The 16,357-nt window shown below is 37.5% G+C and overlaps 7 protein-coding genes across 7 annotated transcripts; 4 read left to right on the top strand and 3 right to left on the bottom strand.

Moving 5' to 3' along the window:
* Positions 1-76: 76 nt before the first annotated feature.
* On the bottom strand, positions 77-1,681 carry PDI1 (protein disulfide isomerase PDI1; the record flags this gene model as incomplete). The annotated part of the gene is made up of 1 exon (XM_003675300.1): positions 77-1,681. One exon carries the CDS (start codon positions 1,679-1,681, stop codon positions 77-79), a length of 1,605 nt encoding a protein of 534 aa, XP_003675348.1.
* Positions 1,682-2,502: 821 nt separating this feature from the next.
* On the top strand, positions 2,503-3,993 carry GLK1 (glucokinase; the record flags this gene model as incomplete). The annotated part of the gene is made up of 1 exon (XM_003675299.1): positions 2,503-3,993. The coding sequence occupies one exon, from the start codon at positions 2,503-2,505 to the stop codon at positions 3,991-3,993; it is 1,491 nt and encodes a 496-aa protein (XP_003675347.1).
* A 351-nt stretch (positions 3,994-4,344) lies between these two features.
* On the top strand, positions 4,345-6,894 carry NCAS0B08920 (uncharacterized protein; the record flags this gene model as incomplete). Its single annotated transcript, XM_003675298.1, has 1 exon — positions 4,345-6,894. One exon carries the CDS (start codon positions 4,345-4,347, stop codon positions 6,892-6,894), a length of 2,550 nt encoding a protein of 849 aa, XP_003675346.1.
* A 507-nt stretch (positions 6,895-7,401) lies between these two features.
* Positions 7,402-10,119, top strand: GID7 (glucose-induced degradation complex subunit GID7; the record flags this gene model as incomplete). Its single annotated transcript, XM_003675297.1, has 1 exon — positions 7,402-10,119. The coding sequence occupies one exon, from the start codon at positions 7,402-7,404 to the stop codon at positions 10,117-10,119; it is 2,718 nt and encodes a 905-aa protein (XP_003675345.1).
* Positions 10,120-10,247: 128 nt separating this feature from the next.
* ATG22 (Atg22p) lies at positions 10,248-11,897 on the bottom strand (the record flags this gene model as incomplete). Its single annotated transcript, XM_003675296.1, has 1 exon — positions 10,248-11,897. The coding sequence occupies one exon, from the start codon at positions 11,895-11,897 to the stop codon at positions 10,248-10,250; it is 1,650 nt and encodes a 549-aa protein (XP_003675344.1).
* Positions 11,898-12,396: 499 nt separating this feature from the next.
* Positions 12,397-13,842, bottom strand: SRO9 (Sro9p; the record flags this gene model as incomplete). Its single annotated transcript, XM_003675295.1, has 1 exon — positions 12,397-13,842. One exon carries the CDS (start codon positions 13,840-13,842, stop codon positions 12,397-12,399), a length of 1,446 nt encoding a protein of 481 aa, XP_003675343.1.
* Positions 13,843-14,290: 448 nt separating this feature from the next.
* On the top strand, positions 14,291-16,270 carry GFD2 (Gfd2p; the record flags this gene model as incomplete). Its single annotated transcript, XM_003675294.1, has 1 exon — positions 14,291-16,270. The coding sequence occupies one exon, from the start codon at positions 14,291-14,293 to the stop codon at positions 16,268-16,270; it is 1,980 nt and encodes a 659-aa protein (XP_003675342.1).
* Between the last annotated feature and the right edge of the window lie 87 nt (positions 16,271-16,357).

Here is a 16,357-nt window from a genome sequence, read left to right as displayed (position 1 = left end):
TAAATATGTATGTGTTGTTGAAAAACCAATAGTGAATGATAACAATATGTATAATATTTCTTTATGATACCATTGCTTACAATTCATCATGATCTAAATCTAAATCGTCATCATCAATTTCATCTTCTGGTTCAGCAGCCTTCTTTGTGGCTAAATAAGTCTTATAAAGAGATTCACCATCGACCTTGTTGGCACCCTTTGCCTTCATGAATCCTAGGAAACCTTCTAAAGATCTAGCAGATGTGAAAGTGACAGGTTCAGCGTTCTTACCAGCTGGGTATAAGATAATTGTTGGATAACCTTCAATATTCAAATTAGCAATATCATTTTCAGTGGCATCCACTTCAGCAATAAGGACCTTCTTGTTAGCATTCTTATCAGATGCATAAATGTCAGCTAATTCTTCGTAGATTGGAGCCAACTTCTTACAGTGACCACACCATGGAGCATAATACTTAACTAGGACATCCTTCTTCTTATCGAAGACAATCTTGTCATGAGTGGTACCGACCAATTTGTAAACGTTAGATTCTTGCACGGTTGGGACAGGTTCGGATTTGACAATAGCCTTAGCCTTACCAGATAAGAAATTATCGACTAATTTAGTAATTTCCTTTGTTTCCACCTTAGCAGCAGTCTTTAATTTTTCAAATTCTTCCTTTGCTAATTGAGGTAACCCATATTTCAAATTCTTATCCATATCATGAATGGCAAATAATGGGAATTGTTCCTTCATGTTCAAATTTTCAGCATGTCTACCGAATTTTCTTGAATCAATACCGACGAAATTCAATTCACCACGATGTTTCTTGGCTAATTCAGTGAAATAATCAGTATATTGTTCTCTTTCCTCCTCGGTGGTGTAAAAGAAATAAGCTAATGGTAATCCACTATCCATATATTGATTAAAGACGGAGCCATCAATGTCACCGAAATAAGGTAAAGCTTCCACTTTCAACCATTTGACCAATTCTTCTGGATCGGCGCTCAATTTCTTGGCGTCCCCGTTGAAGATGATTGGATCTTGTTCATTTGGTAAGTATAATGCTAATGATGATGATGATGTTGATGAATTTTCAGCTGTGTATGATAAGAAAATATATTCTGAAGATAAACGACCAGCGATTTGATAGAAGGATTTATTTAAACCTGGTAGACCTGAGTCGACGACGATAGGTTCTGTAGCGTTTGTTAATAAATCAGTTAATTGATCTTCAGTGGATACGACTGTGACATCAGGTAGAGATTGCTTTACCATGAATGAAATGATGGAGTCAGCGGTTCTTGCACCTTGATAATCCTTTGGATTAGCCAAATCGTGGTTCTTGAAGACTTTCAAAGTTGGATAACCTGGGATATCCATCTTCATACAAAGTTCTTGATCTTCAGTACAATCGATTTGAGCTAATGGGATATTTTTATCTTCCAATTCGGAGGCAGCCTTAATATATTCTGGAGCCAAATGTTTACAGTGACCACACCATGGGGCAAAGAATTCAGCTAGGACTAATGGATTTTCCTTGATGAACTCTTCAAAATTATCGGTAGTTAATTTAACGACAGCGGAATCAGCAGGTGCGGTAGCTTCTTGAGCGGCTTGTTGAGCTTGTTGAGCATGAGCAGATAAAGCACTGCTTAGCACGGTAGCAACAGAAAATAAAGTTTTCTTGTTCAATAACATTTTGATCCTGATCTTGATCTTGATCTATTGCTGTTCTAGTGGAGTTGTAAGTGAAGAGAGGAGGACGCCACCTTTAATTTCTTTCCATATAGAATGGAGTCTGCCTCGATTAAACACGGTGGCGAAAAAGAAAAAAAGAAGCCACCCTCTCTCACGGCATGGGTCACATGCCTCTCACGTGACCGACCCGTATATCGCAATAAATGTTTCCTCGAAATTTTCCCTCGTTTTCTATTCTCTTCACCAATTACGTAACATGCAACCACCAAGATAATTTTGAGGCAACGGTGCCACATAATAAGTCCATTGCAAAGCCTAAAAGCAGCCAGGGAACGCCATTTTCCTGTGGTGCTGTTTTGCCTCGAGGGTTGGTTGCAACAATAAACACCGACGCCCAGCTTCCCCGCACAACACGTAGTTTATCCGGGCTATTGTGTCGTTGTCCCAAAGGGGCAGTTGTGGGGAAGCAGAAATTCCCGCTTTCGGTAATCGTATTCTCCAGCGACGTGCACCCGTGCAACACGACAAGCGGGCTTCCCAGAAATAAACGCGGGGGCCATGGCCGCCCCTTTTTCGTGCTCACCAAAGTGAATAGGGGGTAAAGGACGCGATCTGTGCAACACTCTCGTCTCATGAGCGCTTTTTTGACACATGTTGGGCCAACTGGTGAGTGAAAAATTATGTATTTAAACTTGACAAATTTGGCACTCTGAGAATGTTCCCTTATCCGTTTCTCTTACTCTATAGTTTTTCATTCTTCTTCTTGTCTTACATAACCAATCAACTCCCCCGTTGAATAACAACTCCATCTACAACTAACAATGTCCTTTGAAGATTTACACAAGGCCACTGCGCAAGCTTTGACCAAGGCCGTCGACGAATTAGTCGCCGAATTCGAAGTCACTCCTGCTAAATTGGATGAATTGACCGCTTATTTCATTGAACAAATGGAAAAGGGTTTGAAACCAACAGCTGACAAGGCTACCGACTTGGGTCTACCAATGATTCCATCCTACGTCACCGGTATTCCAAATGGTACCGAAAAGGGTGTCCTTTTGGCCGCCGATTTGGGTGGTACCAACTTCAGAGTTTGTTCCGTCGAATTGAACGGTGATCACACTTACAACATGGAACAAATGAAGGCTAAGATCCCAGATGAATTATTGGATGACGATACCGCCACTTCTGAACAATTGTTCGGTTTCTTGGCTAGAAGAACTTTGGCATTCATGAAGAAATTCCATCCTGAAATCTTGGAACAAGGTGATGCTGCTAAGCCTGTCAAATTGGGGTTCACCTTCTCATACCCTGTCGATCAAACTTCTTTGAACTCTGGTACTTTAATCAGATGGACTAAGGGGTTCAAGATCCCTGACACTGTCGGTAAGGATGTCGTCGAATTGTACCAAACTGCATTGAAGAAAGCCGGTTTACCAATGGTTAACGTCGTTGCCTTGACTAACGATACCGTCGGTACTTTGTTGTCTCACGGTTACACTTCCGATAACACTGATTCCATGACCACTGGTGAAATCTCTGAACCAATAATTGGTTGTATCTTTGGTACCGGTACTAATGGTTGTTACATGGAAGAAATTGAAAAAATCACCAAGTTACCAGAAGATTTAAAGAAGAAATTATTGGCTCAAGGTAAGACCCACATGATTATTAACACTGAATGGGGTTCCTTCGATAACGAATTGAAGCACTTACCAGCTACTAAGTATGATATCGCTATCGATAAGGCTTCTGCTAACCCAGGTTTCCATTTATTCGAAAAGCGTGTCTCCGGTATGTACTTGGGTGAAGTCCTAAGATGTGTCTTGGTCGATCTATACAAGCGTGGGTTGATCTTCTCTCAATACAGATCCGAAAAGCAATTGCCTCACCGTTTGCAAACTGAGTTCGAATTGGATTCCGAAGTCTTATCTCATATTGAAATTGATGACTCCACCGGTCTACGTGAAACTGAATTGTCTTTGCTACAAAGTTTAAGATTACCAACTTCTCCATCTGAAAGAATTGAAATTCAAAAGTTGGTCAGAGCCATTTCTCGTAGATCCGCCTACTTGGCCGCCGTTCCAATCGCTGCCATCATCATCAAGACCGGTGTTTTGAATAAGAGATACCATGGTGAAGTGGAAGTCGGTTGTGATGGGTCCGTCATCGAATACTACCCAGGTTTCAGATCTATGTTGAGACACGCCTTGGCTATCTCTCCATTGGGAGCTGAGGGTGAACGTAAGGTGCATCTCAAACTGGCTAAGGACGGCAGTGGCACAGGTGCCGCATTATGTGCTCTTGTAGCCTAAATGAACGTTATTTTTACGAAATTTTACGATATAGTTATGATATATATGTTAAGAGTAATCCTTTAATTCAAAGTATTCTTTGTTTATTACGTAAGTAATATATAAAATAATAATAAATACCCAAAGGGTCCAGCAGTCAAAGACGTCTCAACATGGTAGCTTATATTACGTTAGCATATGACAGAGTGTTGCATACTAAGTGGTGTGACACGTCCGGTGATCGATCGAACCCATGTTCATCCGAACATGGCCAACAAACGGTAAGTGGACTACATAAAGACACACTACCTCAAATGAGAAAACTTAATCACCCAATTCATTCAAACAAAAAACAAAAATTAATCAAGAACAATGGGTATTGCAAAGGGTACTAGAATCTATTTAGAAGATGGATCACTCAAGAAGATCGAGAACATTAATATTGGAGATATGATTTTACAACCGGTTGGTCCTGCTATGGAAGTTCTGGAAATCAACTCAAAATCAGAAAAACTAGTCAAAGTTGAACAAATCACACAACATAGAAGAACAGATGCCAATGGATTTACGAAACCTGTCTATGATATTATTAATTTAAGAGCTAGCGAAGACCAAGTAATTATGACTAGCTCCAAAATGGTGGCTGGTATCTTTTTAGAAAACCAGAACCCAGCTAAACCATTGAATGACAGAAGAAATGCTGCTACTGCTACTGCTGCCGTCGATGATCTAACCTTATTTGTTTCCGAGGAAGAGGAGGGAAATTTAACAGATGATCATATTTCTATCTTTAACTGGCCGGCTAGAATAAGTGAGTTAAATTTGTTGAATAAAAATACAAGACTCAGAACAAGATTGTATTTATCACCATTCGAATATAATCGTCCAATAATGCGTAAAGAATTAGAGACTCTATTTCAAAAATCTATAACTACAGAAGAATTGGCTTCAATGGCGTGGTTACTTGGGTTTTGGTTAGGTGATGGCCATAAGCGTGATCCATACTTTGCCATTAATAGGGAAGACGTAGATGTTAATAGTACTCTGGAAGAATATGGTAAAATTTGGGGGATGGAAACCAAGTATTGGGCAAACCCTCATACTAAGGGTGGTACAGCTGAAATGGGGCTATCCCAGCCGCACAGATTGACATTCAATCTAGTACATTCACCATTATGGAGGGCTATAAATAAATTACAATTTCTTCTCGATAAAAAGAAGAATTTCCCCATTAAATATGTGATGGATGAGCGAATTGTTAGAGAGTCCCTGATTGCTGGGTTAATTGACAGTGACGGCCATTCCGATTTATCTCGTTGTTATATTTTTTGGATCGTTTCAGTGTATGATCCAATTAGAGTCGGCATCACCAAAGTCTGTAGATCTCTTGGTTTAAACCTCTACACACATTTTCGCCCTGCACATATTAATAATGACGGTTGGCACTGTCTTGATATTTTCGCTATGGGAGTTACACCAGGTTCCAATTTCCAAATTTTTGAATCAGTTCTTTCGCGTTGCGGATGTATAAGAAAGAAGACGGCCAAGGGAAATTTAATGTCCACTCTAAGTATGAATGCTTTTGATGATTCAATTAAGAAAATTAGCCCACCATCTCCACCATTATTCAATGTCCAAAATGACGTTATTGAGGAATGCTTTGATGTGACTCTCACTACCTCAGAAGGTGTGTTGATTACTGAGGACAACATTGTTGTTTGTACTAAACCAGTTGGTGCAGAAATGAAGTGCTGCTCCTGTGGTACCACTGAGCTAGAAGAATGGTCCCCAGCTCCATGGCAGACCAATTTGACATCTTCTTCTGTGGTTAAGAAACTCTGTAAACTTTGCTACAAAAATTTCAGACTATCCAGAACAAGATGTAACGATGACAAATGTTTGACGATTCCGACAAGGTCGCAATATGAAGAACTAGAAAATCGTGGTGAAGAACTGAACTGTTTCAAATGCGGAGGAATCATGAAATTGGATTCTAAAATGGAGGTATTATACGGGCTAATTATAGGTTCGTGTGGAAGTTGTAATAATACACAATCGAGTAAATGGAGGACTCATCCTATTTACAAACAAATGAAGGGGTGCTCCGGGTGTATGACCAAGTATTACAACACAAGAACAATATGTGGTTCTATTTCCTGTCTTCACATTCACAGTTTGAAAGAAGCTGCAAAGATACGTTTAAATTATCGGAGATTCCAAGGGGTTGAGTTTTGTGATATTTCCACTTTGGAATGTATCAAATGCAGATTCCCTGTAAATGTAGACACAAGTAGACCACTAGCTATTTCTAAGATGAAAATGAAACCCGGGACTTGCCAGAGTTGCTCCAGGATTGAAGATAAGAAGTGGAGACCAGTACCCTGGAGCAAGTTCGTAGATCATCAAATGCAATCAAATGCTATGGTCANTTTTTCTCGTACAGCAACAAGATGTCTCCAAGCCACCTGTGGAAAAATTATAACAACGGGACAATTAACTCAAATGAAGAAGAAGGCAGAGATACCCGGTATACTAGAAGATGGGAGGAGTGTCAAAGGTTATCCATGCTTCCATTGTGAAGGATCAACTTTCACCGATTCAAAGAAAAAGTTGACAAAAGATAGGAAAGCCTCCATGGGAATACTTTGCTTTAGCCATGGAGGCCAAATTGAAGGACGTGCCAGAAACCTTCCTTGGGATACGGATAGTCCAGAACAGATTTGTGGAGCATGTTATAGGAGATACTCAAGATCCAAGACACGCTGCCTGAGTTGCAAATACATGGTGACGACAGCAGAATTTAAGATCCAAGCTGCCAAGGGGTTGTTGAGGGAACGTACTGTTGGTAAGGATGGTAGGAAAGAGAAATTCTACACGTGTATCAAATGTAATCAGGAGGCAGTCTCCTTAGTTGCTAAGTAGCTCATTTTGTATTTAGTAGCTGAAATTTACCTCAATATATTCTAATTTGTGTCAAGATATACAATATTTTTCATATAATAATAATGAAATCTTTAAATTAATTAACTGCAACCCAAATTGTTCAATTGCAAGAATGATTGGTGATTTATCTTGGCTCAAACTCTTGTGGTTTTGGTTTTTCACCTGCCTGCTAGTCCTGATATTTTTGTGAAGTATTAGCTTGGATAACCTTGTTGAATGTAAGTAAAACTCTTGTAGTGCCAAGCCAATTTGTTCGTCCGGGTAACCCATCCAAGTTATTCATAACAACATGAAGACTCCCCTTCTTGGACTGAGCCATGGACCATTCAACATCCAACAGCAACAACAACAACGGTTGGAGCACCCAGGTCCCGGATTCTGATTTAACAGCAATCTATTTCATACTTCACATACCAACATTGCTATTTCTCATTGAACTCTGAACATAAAATCCGACATCCATAATATCTCCGAACAAACACAACTATGGCTAGAACTTTACGTCCACCGACTGCTGAAAGCAAAGTTTCCAATGTGACAAATTCAAACCCAAACCCAAACCCAAACGTATTTGTACCATCTTACACAACTGCCGTCACCGAGAGACAAAAAAAATTAAAAGAATCATCAAGAGGACTAACTTCATCATCCTCTCTTCATAATGCATCCAATTCAAACAATGGGCTTATTGGTGGTACCTTCGATAAAGTGCAAATGACCAAATTATTAATACATACTTTACATGAACTCGGGTATGAAAATTCATCCATTTGCTTACAGGAGGAGAGTGGTGGTATTCAAGTGGAATCCACCGTCGTGCAAAAAATATTCAAATATATTAGAGATGGTAGTTTCTTTGATATAACTTTGGAATTATTATCAAAATTACCATTAAAGAATGGTAACTTGAATTTAGAATCCTTAAATTGTCATACCCTTTTGGATCAATCAGAAGAGAATGTTAATAACAAAAATACCCAGAACCATTCCGCTACATTAGATCATACAATATCTACAATGACTATACAATTACAATTATTTGAAAGTTTATTTGAGAAGATTGCTGGGATGTTAAGACGTCCTGGAGTTTTAGAACAACTAGATACTTTTAGACAAATCCTAGAAATTATGGTATTGGTTAATAAACAGGTGTTCTTAGAATTGGTTTTCCAATCATCTGACCCAACTGGCGCTGTCTTTTATTTAAGAGCATTCTTACGTAAATTCATTCATCTTTGGGACTCAGTATTATTGTTACAAAATGACATTGGTTTAAACTTGGAAACTGATTTCACGCCAGAACAATTATTAAGAGAAATGTCTAGCGTCTTAACAAGTCCACTTAATGGTAATGATAACAACACACCATTCCATACAATATGGCATGATTCCTTGAAAAATTCAAGAGAATTCTTAATAGATCAAATATCACGCTATATTGATCCTAATGATTTAGTACCAAAGGGACGTTTAGTGGCATTATTAAAGCAAGCTATCAAGTATCAACGATCAAAAGATTTATTTAGTGTCTTGAATGGTAATGACAATAACCAACAAGAAGAACAAGATGAGGAACAGGACACAGATATGGAAAAAACACCCAAAATTTTCAATTTATTGCAGGACAATACTACTGATTTTAATGAAATTAATTTCATAGAGGAAAAAACACTTGTACAAAATACAGACGAAATTTGGTATTTACAATTCTCCCCAGATGGGAAATATTTGGCTAGTGCTTCTGCTGATTCCACAACAGATCGAAAAATCTTAATATATGATGTGGAAAATGATTTCCAAGTATATAAAATACTGGCAGGTAATAAGCAATGTGTCTTATATCTTTCATTCTCACCTGATAGTAAATATTTGGTTTCCTGTCCCTTTAACGAATCCGCAAATATTTATGATATACATATTAAGGGTGAGCCTTCTAATATTAATCCAGAGATAGGAGACTCTGGAATAATTGCAGAAATAATTCAACCAATTGATTCATTTCATATTCCCAACATATTAAATCAAGAACCACCAATGTCCCCTTCAGAATCTTCAGAATCTTCATTGGAAAATACAACCAGTGGTAATGCTACAGTAATGCTTTCACGTACTCTCCCTCTGATAGGTTCAAGAACTCGTTCAAATAGAACGCATAATAATAGTAGCAACAACCCATCAAGTAGTACAACCCATAATGTTACTCGTGATCCCTATGTTGAAATTGGTAAGGGTAACTCTCCAAGAACTTGGTGTTGTGACTGGTTTCACACTGCTGATCATTATGGGAAATTTGCCGTTGGTTCCCCCGATAGGGAAGTAGTTGTCTATGATATAAATATGAGACAGATTATTTATAGAATGGCAAGTTCCATTGCATTTGATTCAGAAACAAATGAAATCAATACACATTCCACTACATCTTCCTCGGTATTTACTTTTATGGATCAATTCCCAAGAATACACGATTTAAAGATTTCCTATGACGACAAATATATGATTCTAATGACTCATCAGGGGAATATTGACGTTTATGATATCTCCAGTTTCCCCACAAATGAAACTGTGACCAAATTGGCTGAATCAAATTTGTCAACAATGACTAGTGAAGAAGCTCATCAAAGGGGCCATGTCTTATTGGATGAATTAATCTTACCTAAAATTCAACAGTTGACAATTAACAAAAACATGACATGTATTTCATTGCCCGATATTAGGAACACAAGACTAGATTATGACATGGACGATGAAATGAATGATGACGTTGCTGAGGGGTCCGAAGAGGGATTGGCAAATTTACTGATTGTTAATTTACCATTTAATGAAATTCAACTGTGGGATTATAAGGAGAATTTATTAATTCAAAAATACATGGGACAACGACAAGAACAATTTATTATTAGATCCTGTTTTGGATATGATAATAAATTGGTTGCGAGTGGATCAGAAGACGGAAAAGTTTACATTTGGGATAGAGTTAAAGGTAATATATTGGGTGTATTGAGTGGTCACAATAAGGAGAGACTTAGTTCATTTGGGAATAATGTTAGTAGAGCAAGCCACTCCAGCCATAGCAATAATACAAGCAATGATAAGAAATTTGGTATGAATTGTAATACTGTGGTTTGGAATCCTCGTGACAAATCATTATTCGCCTCGGGAGGTGATGATGGTTACATTAAGATTTGGAGAGTTGTTAGGGACTGAATAAGGGTTGTTAGTTACAATCATATATATATATATATATATATATAATTATTTTTTATAATGAAATTCATAATGAAAAGGGAATCTCTTATGTAAAAATGCAATGTAATCTTAGTACGTATATGTAGTTATGAATCTATCGGAGTTGAATCTTCATCGGCTTCTTCAGGCGTGAGATTAGGGTCCACTCTATTTAACTCCTGTGCTTCTCTTCTACCTCTTTCCACATTTAAGCAATTCATTACAGGTAAAGATATCAATAACAATGCAAATAAGACATAAAATGCATACCTTATATTATGAGTCTTATCGGTCACTAAGCCAATAAGGAATGGTCCGACAATGGAAGAACCTTTATCTGTAATACTAAATATACTGAAAAATGTGGATTCTTTGCCCCTTGGAATAATTTGACTAAACAAGGACCGTGAAACAGCAGATAATCCACCTAGTGAAATCCCGTACCACATTGCCAATAGAAACATTTCAAACTTCTTTTTCAAACCAAAAGAATTAAAAACGAATCCTAGCATTCCATAAAATGGGATAAAAGTGGCCCAACATATGATGAATAATAAAGTTTTATGTGTAGACCAATGAAACCTTTTGGAAAGAAATTGTGGAATTATAAAGGCACCAATCATGGCACTTATCATGGTTAATATGCTAACAATTATCAATTCTAGGGTGGTCATTTGTAATTCTGTTCTTGAAAATAGGATTGCCGTCGAATTTATGGTCGTAATGGAATCACTGATGATGAACCAACCAATCAAGAATATCATTACATCCTCCAATAGTCGTGCATGTTTGAAGGCTTCCCAAAGTGACAGCCAACCATAGAAAATGGATACCGGTTTCTTCTCTAAGGATTTATGTGAATGGATGTCATCAAGCCTTTGATTTAGTAAACTTGGTGAGGTAGTTGAAGTTGAAGAGGGCAAATCACTCATCAATTTTATCATTGGTAATTGCCAAAGAAACCACCAGATACCGACGAACCAAATTGGAACCTGAATATCCTTTATTGTATTAGGAATACCAATGGTATCATCTTGCTTTATATGAAGCGAATTGACTCTTTTCACCAAAAACATGGAGATTATTTGAACTAGGAGGGCACTGGAATAACCTAAACTTGCACCTCTACCACTTATTAAAGTAGTCAGATGATCTACGTTATCTTTGCGAGGGTCATGTGTATTTCTGTCGGTATTAGGATTATATTTAACTGAATCAGTCACGAATCTGGGTAATAAGGAGTTTCCGACAACATTGATAACGCCAAAACAGGCATTTGCAATTATATATAGTATGGGTAATGAGTAAAACTGCTCTTTCTTTAAATGTGAGATCCAGATGGTGGAGAATGATCCTATAAATCCAAAAATCATCAAAACCCATTTCTTCAAATTAATACAGTCACGTAGATCGACAATTCCTGATACAGTCACCACAATTAAAAGTTCAAATAATACACTAATAGAAAAAATGTAAAGTGGGAAACTTGACGTGTCGATGAATAACCTTTCATGAAACAAGGGAACCACACATTTGTCATCGGTTGGTAAGCATGGGAGCGTGTGATCAACTACTTGGACACCATTTAATCTTGCAAATTGTTCTAGAAGTAATGGGATGTATGTTGCTACCGCGGAGACTGCGAAGGGTTCGCTAGAGAAACAATAGAAATACCACCCTTTGATGTTTTGAGTAGTTCTCCTTACAATGGCTGTAAGTTGGGAATGCGATTGTACAGATATGGAATCGTAAGTCATTTTCAGATACCACTTGTCTCGTTACTTTGTCCCATGAAATCCAATGGACCCAAACGTTGCAATGATCAAGTTTCAATCTTCCCTTATAATGTCGAGAGAGAAGCGAAAAATGTGGCGCGGAAAAACGACAGCAAATACATATCTTCAGGAGTTTACATTGGATATTCACTAGTTAAAAAAATTATGTTTATTGTATTATGTTATATCATACATATATATGTTACGGGAAGGGAGTTTGGGGAATTACCTCTATTAAGGATGAGGAATTAACTAGGTGAGTAAAATTAAATTAATAAGTTAATTCATGGTATTAAAGGAGGAGATTTTTAGGTCAAAAAAAAGAGAGAGGTTGGTGGTTTGATTGCACATTTCATATTTCTTCTATCTATGATACAATGGTATAGAGCAATTTGGTGTGACGTAATTTCTTAAGATGGTTATTTATTATGTTCGATGCAAGTGTGTGTTTTAAAAGAAGTTGTAACTCATGAGAAGAGGATTATGTCGATGAGGTAGTGACTTCACTTTCCTGTTGTTCAGCAACTGGTTGTTCGGCTGCAATCTCTGTGGTGGCAACTGGAACTGCAACTCGGGATGGGATTGGAACTGGAATGATATTAATCATGAAATTGTCCAAGACATCGCCTGATAAAACAGATTCCACGTCGATGGTAACTTTTTGTTCAGCTTGAGCTTCATTTTGGGCCTTTTGGAATTTTTCTGCGTTTTCAGGGATGGCAATCCAGTTTGACCAGTTTTTAGAACGAATGAAAAATGGATTCAATGGATTTTCCTTTGTTTCTTCAACTTCCGATTCAGCTTCTTCGGTTGATTTCTTCATATCTTTGAATGCCAAATAGGAAACATTAGAAGTACCTCTGACAATTTCAACAGTAGCAGATTCATTTCTAACGATTTCTCTTAAGGCAGCTAATATTATAACTGGGTCAGCACGGAATGACATATTTACCAATCTGTAAAATTGACCAATCAAAGATAATGGAGCAAAACCATCTTGAGACATCTTTGACAAAAGGTAGGAATCCTTGCTCAAGTTTTCATCACTGAAGTAATATTCTATTTGTGCAGCAACGTTGTTAATGGCCATCAATACTAGTTGAATTGGGTATGTCTTGGCACCTAATTGAACCAAAGGTTGTTGAAAGTTATGAGGATGGGAATGGTGATTGTTGTAATGAAATTTGGAACGGAATACACGGCCGTTAGTATTGTTACGGTTATTATTGAATTTCCTTCTTGGCGTTTGCTTAGTGCCGTTTTCCTCTTGTTCTTGCCCCTGTACTTGAGCTGGATGAGGGTGACTATGATGATTATGATGATGTGAGTGACTGTTGTGATGCTTCTTTTCTGGCGATTCGGCATCATTAGTGGCTTGTGCATCTTCGTTGACATTCTTTGAGATCTCATCTCCTTGCTTCTCTGAATTTTCGGTATCCTTTGGTTTTTGACCCTGTTGTTGTGTCTTCTTGTTATTTTGCTTATTTCTGTTGTTGTTGTTAGGTTTTCTGTTGTTATTACTTTTTCTATTGTTGTTGTTGTTATTTGACTTCTTGGAGTTACCAGAAGCGACAACGATAGAAGCTTTTATTGGAACCCATTTAGTAGAGGAAGGAGTTGGTTTCATCACTGGAACAGGAGATCTATTCTTACTGCTTCTAATAGCATTCAATTGATCTTGAGAGATGGTTGAAATGGGAGCTTCAGCAGAATTAATCTTCCATGGCGACGAAGTGGGTACGGGAGCAGGAGTCAAGATACGTTGAGGTTTCGTTTCTTGTTCTGCATCGGCAGGAGCGGCCTCAGTGGCATCTTTGGAGACGGTTACAGGGACCTCTTGAGTGTCTTGTGCAATGTCAGTGGTTTGGACTGATTGAGCAACTGGCTCAGCAGCAGGAGTTGTTGTGGCGGCTTGTTCTGCGGACATAATTGATTGTTTCTTAGGAGCTTAGTTTGAATGCCGTTGAGGTGTATGCTTCTTCTACAATGGTCAAGTAAGTAAGTAAGTATGTATGTACAATAAATGGATGCATTGAACAATGATGAATGGGTGAATTGCAATAAAGCATGTAAAGCTCATCGCCAAAAATGAAAAATTTTTCACTGGGAAAATTGAAAATTGCGTGGGTTCACCCGTGCACCACACCGAACAGACGATAATACGGTTCAATTATTGGACAACATGTCTACAATTAGCTGGTAATGCTAAATTGGATTATGTACTCATCTGCTAAAGGATGCGTTTATTATTCATGGGAAGTCTGGCATCTTTGCTCCCAACGCTGACCGAACGCTTACGCTGTTAAAAGAAGAAACTCTTAAGCTGTCACAAATTCTCTCCACAACAAAGAAGGCAATAAGCATACCATTAGCAGATGTCTGATTCTGAGAAACTGGATATTGCCGATATTAGAGATCATTACAGAAGCCCTTCCGATTCCAAGCGGTGTCATTCTCCAGAACATCATCAATCATCAATCTCGACAGTTGAAACCTCACTCTCGAACAAGATTTCCCTTAACAAGTTACCAATCATTAAAGTAAGGAATCATCCCAAGAATGGATATCATGCTTTGGATGAGCAAATTGGTGCTTCCAAGATGGGGACAGGGATGAATCAGTATAGGAACGCTATGAAGAAATTAAAATCTCCACTTGCTACCGTGACCGATAGTTATCAAGACGACATACCGTATTTCAAAGAATTAAGAGATATTGAATATGTACCTAACGATAATGTCAAGTTCCAAGAACGATTGAATGGTTATTTGATCGATTTGGCAAGGAGATTTTCTAAAATGATTATTAAACAAAAAATTGGGATTGAAGAGGCTATTGAAGAAGCTACAGTTGAATGGGCACAAAGTAATGGACCTGTTCCTGATGTCCCCCGTTCCATTGAATTAGATTTGTTAAGAGCAAAACAGAGAAGATTTCAAAGAAGATTGAAGAAAAATAAGGAAGCCAATGATGAAGAAGAACAAGAAGAACAAGAAGAGCAGGATGATGATACTGGTAATGATGGTGATGAGTACGTCGATTCTGAAGATGAGAAAGATGCAAAGGAAATAGAGGAGAAGCAGCAAATTGTTGATAGCATCAAAATGGTTCAAAGAGATTTTAAACTTGCTATGAAACAGGTCGAAATGAATTATTATCCACAGGTATACGCTATACCTGGTTCTCCTGAATTTGAATATTTAACTGATAGCATTCATCTCATTTCTGAAAATAAAACTATTTGTATGTCCCTTGATGTGGAAGCCTTTGAATTTAATCAAGAAATTATAACTGAGATTGGTATTTCCATCTATGATCCTCGTGAAAATATTTTTACTGTGACTCCCAATATTAGAACATACCATTTAATTATTAATGAAGTCTTAAATTTGAGAAATAAGAAAATGATTTGCGATTTTAAGGATTGCTTTTTAATGGGGGAAAGTATTGTATTAACGCTACAAGAGTGTGTCAATTTTCTTCAATCTTTGATTAATTTCTATATGATTCCAAAGACAGAGGAAGATTTCACTTGGTGTAGAGCATTTGTTGGTCATCATGTATCTGGAGATTTAGAGTGGCTAGCGAATGTTGGGGTGAATATTCCAAAAGTCAGTTTCAAGGTGCATTCGAATAATAAGAAAGTTGGTGAAGAAAAGGATGAAAAAGAATCAGAGTGGAAAGAAAAGGAGCATAATTCAAAATCAAAATCAAAATCAAAGTCAAAGTCAAAGTCAAAGTCAAAATCAAAATCAAAACGGAATAATAAGAAAGTTGCTGATTCTAAGAAAAAGAAACTGCGAGAGTTTCCGACCATGTCACCTGTAATAGTGTTTGCGCTTGATACCGAGAGGATCTTTAAACAGACATATGGTGAGATAAGTTGTAATTTGGGTAAGATTTTAAAATTATTAAAGATTCCACATGCTTATTTACATAATGCTGGTAATGACTCCTTTTACACATTACATTTAATCTTAAAACTATGTGACTTCAATTTTAGACGAATGAATGGGTTAGATGAACTTGATTTAATGGCTTCTAGGATTAGAGATTGGATAAGACGTGATAAAGAAGAATCAAATATCTTACCAATGTCATATGCAGCTTCTGTTCTTGACGTTATCAAGAGTGATCAAAAGAGAGAAGAGGCCAAGATTGCCAAAGAACTTGCTCATGAGCAAGGCTATGACCTGAATGATGATGATAATGAAGATGACGATATAAGGTATGAAAGTAGAGGTCGTGGTAAAGGATACAGGAGGATAAAGAAAAAGGATTTAGTCATGCAAACAGAATTTGGAGGATCCGAATGGTATCCTGATGCAGAAACCGCATTTTTGAGCTCATTATAATGTTAGATAGATAAAATTTCATTAACGTATAAATAGAATATTCAATATTTATATAATTGTTTCAATTTATGACGAATAAGAATGACA

The sequence above is a fragment of the Naumovozyma castellii genome, chromosome 2 (assembly GCF_000237345.1).
Source record: "Naumovozyma castellii chromosome 2, complete genome".
Lineage (NCBI taxonomy): Eukaryota > Fungi > Ascomycota > Saccharomycetes > Saccharomycetales > Saccharomycetaceae > Naumovozyma > Naumovozyma castellii.
Note: the sequence above shows the minus strand (reverse complement) of the source record. Positions and strands in the feature narration are given on the sequence as shown.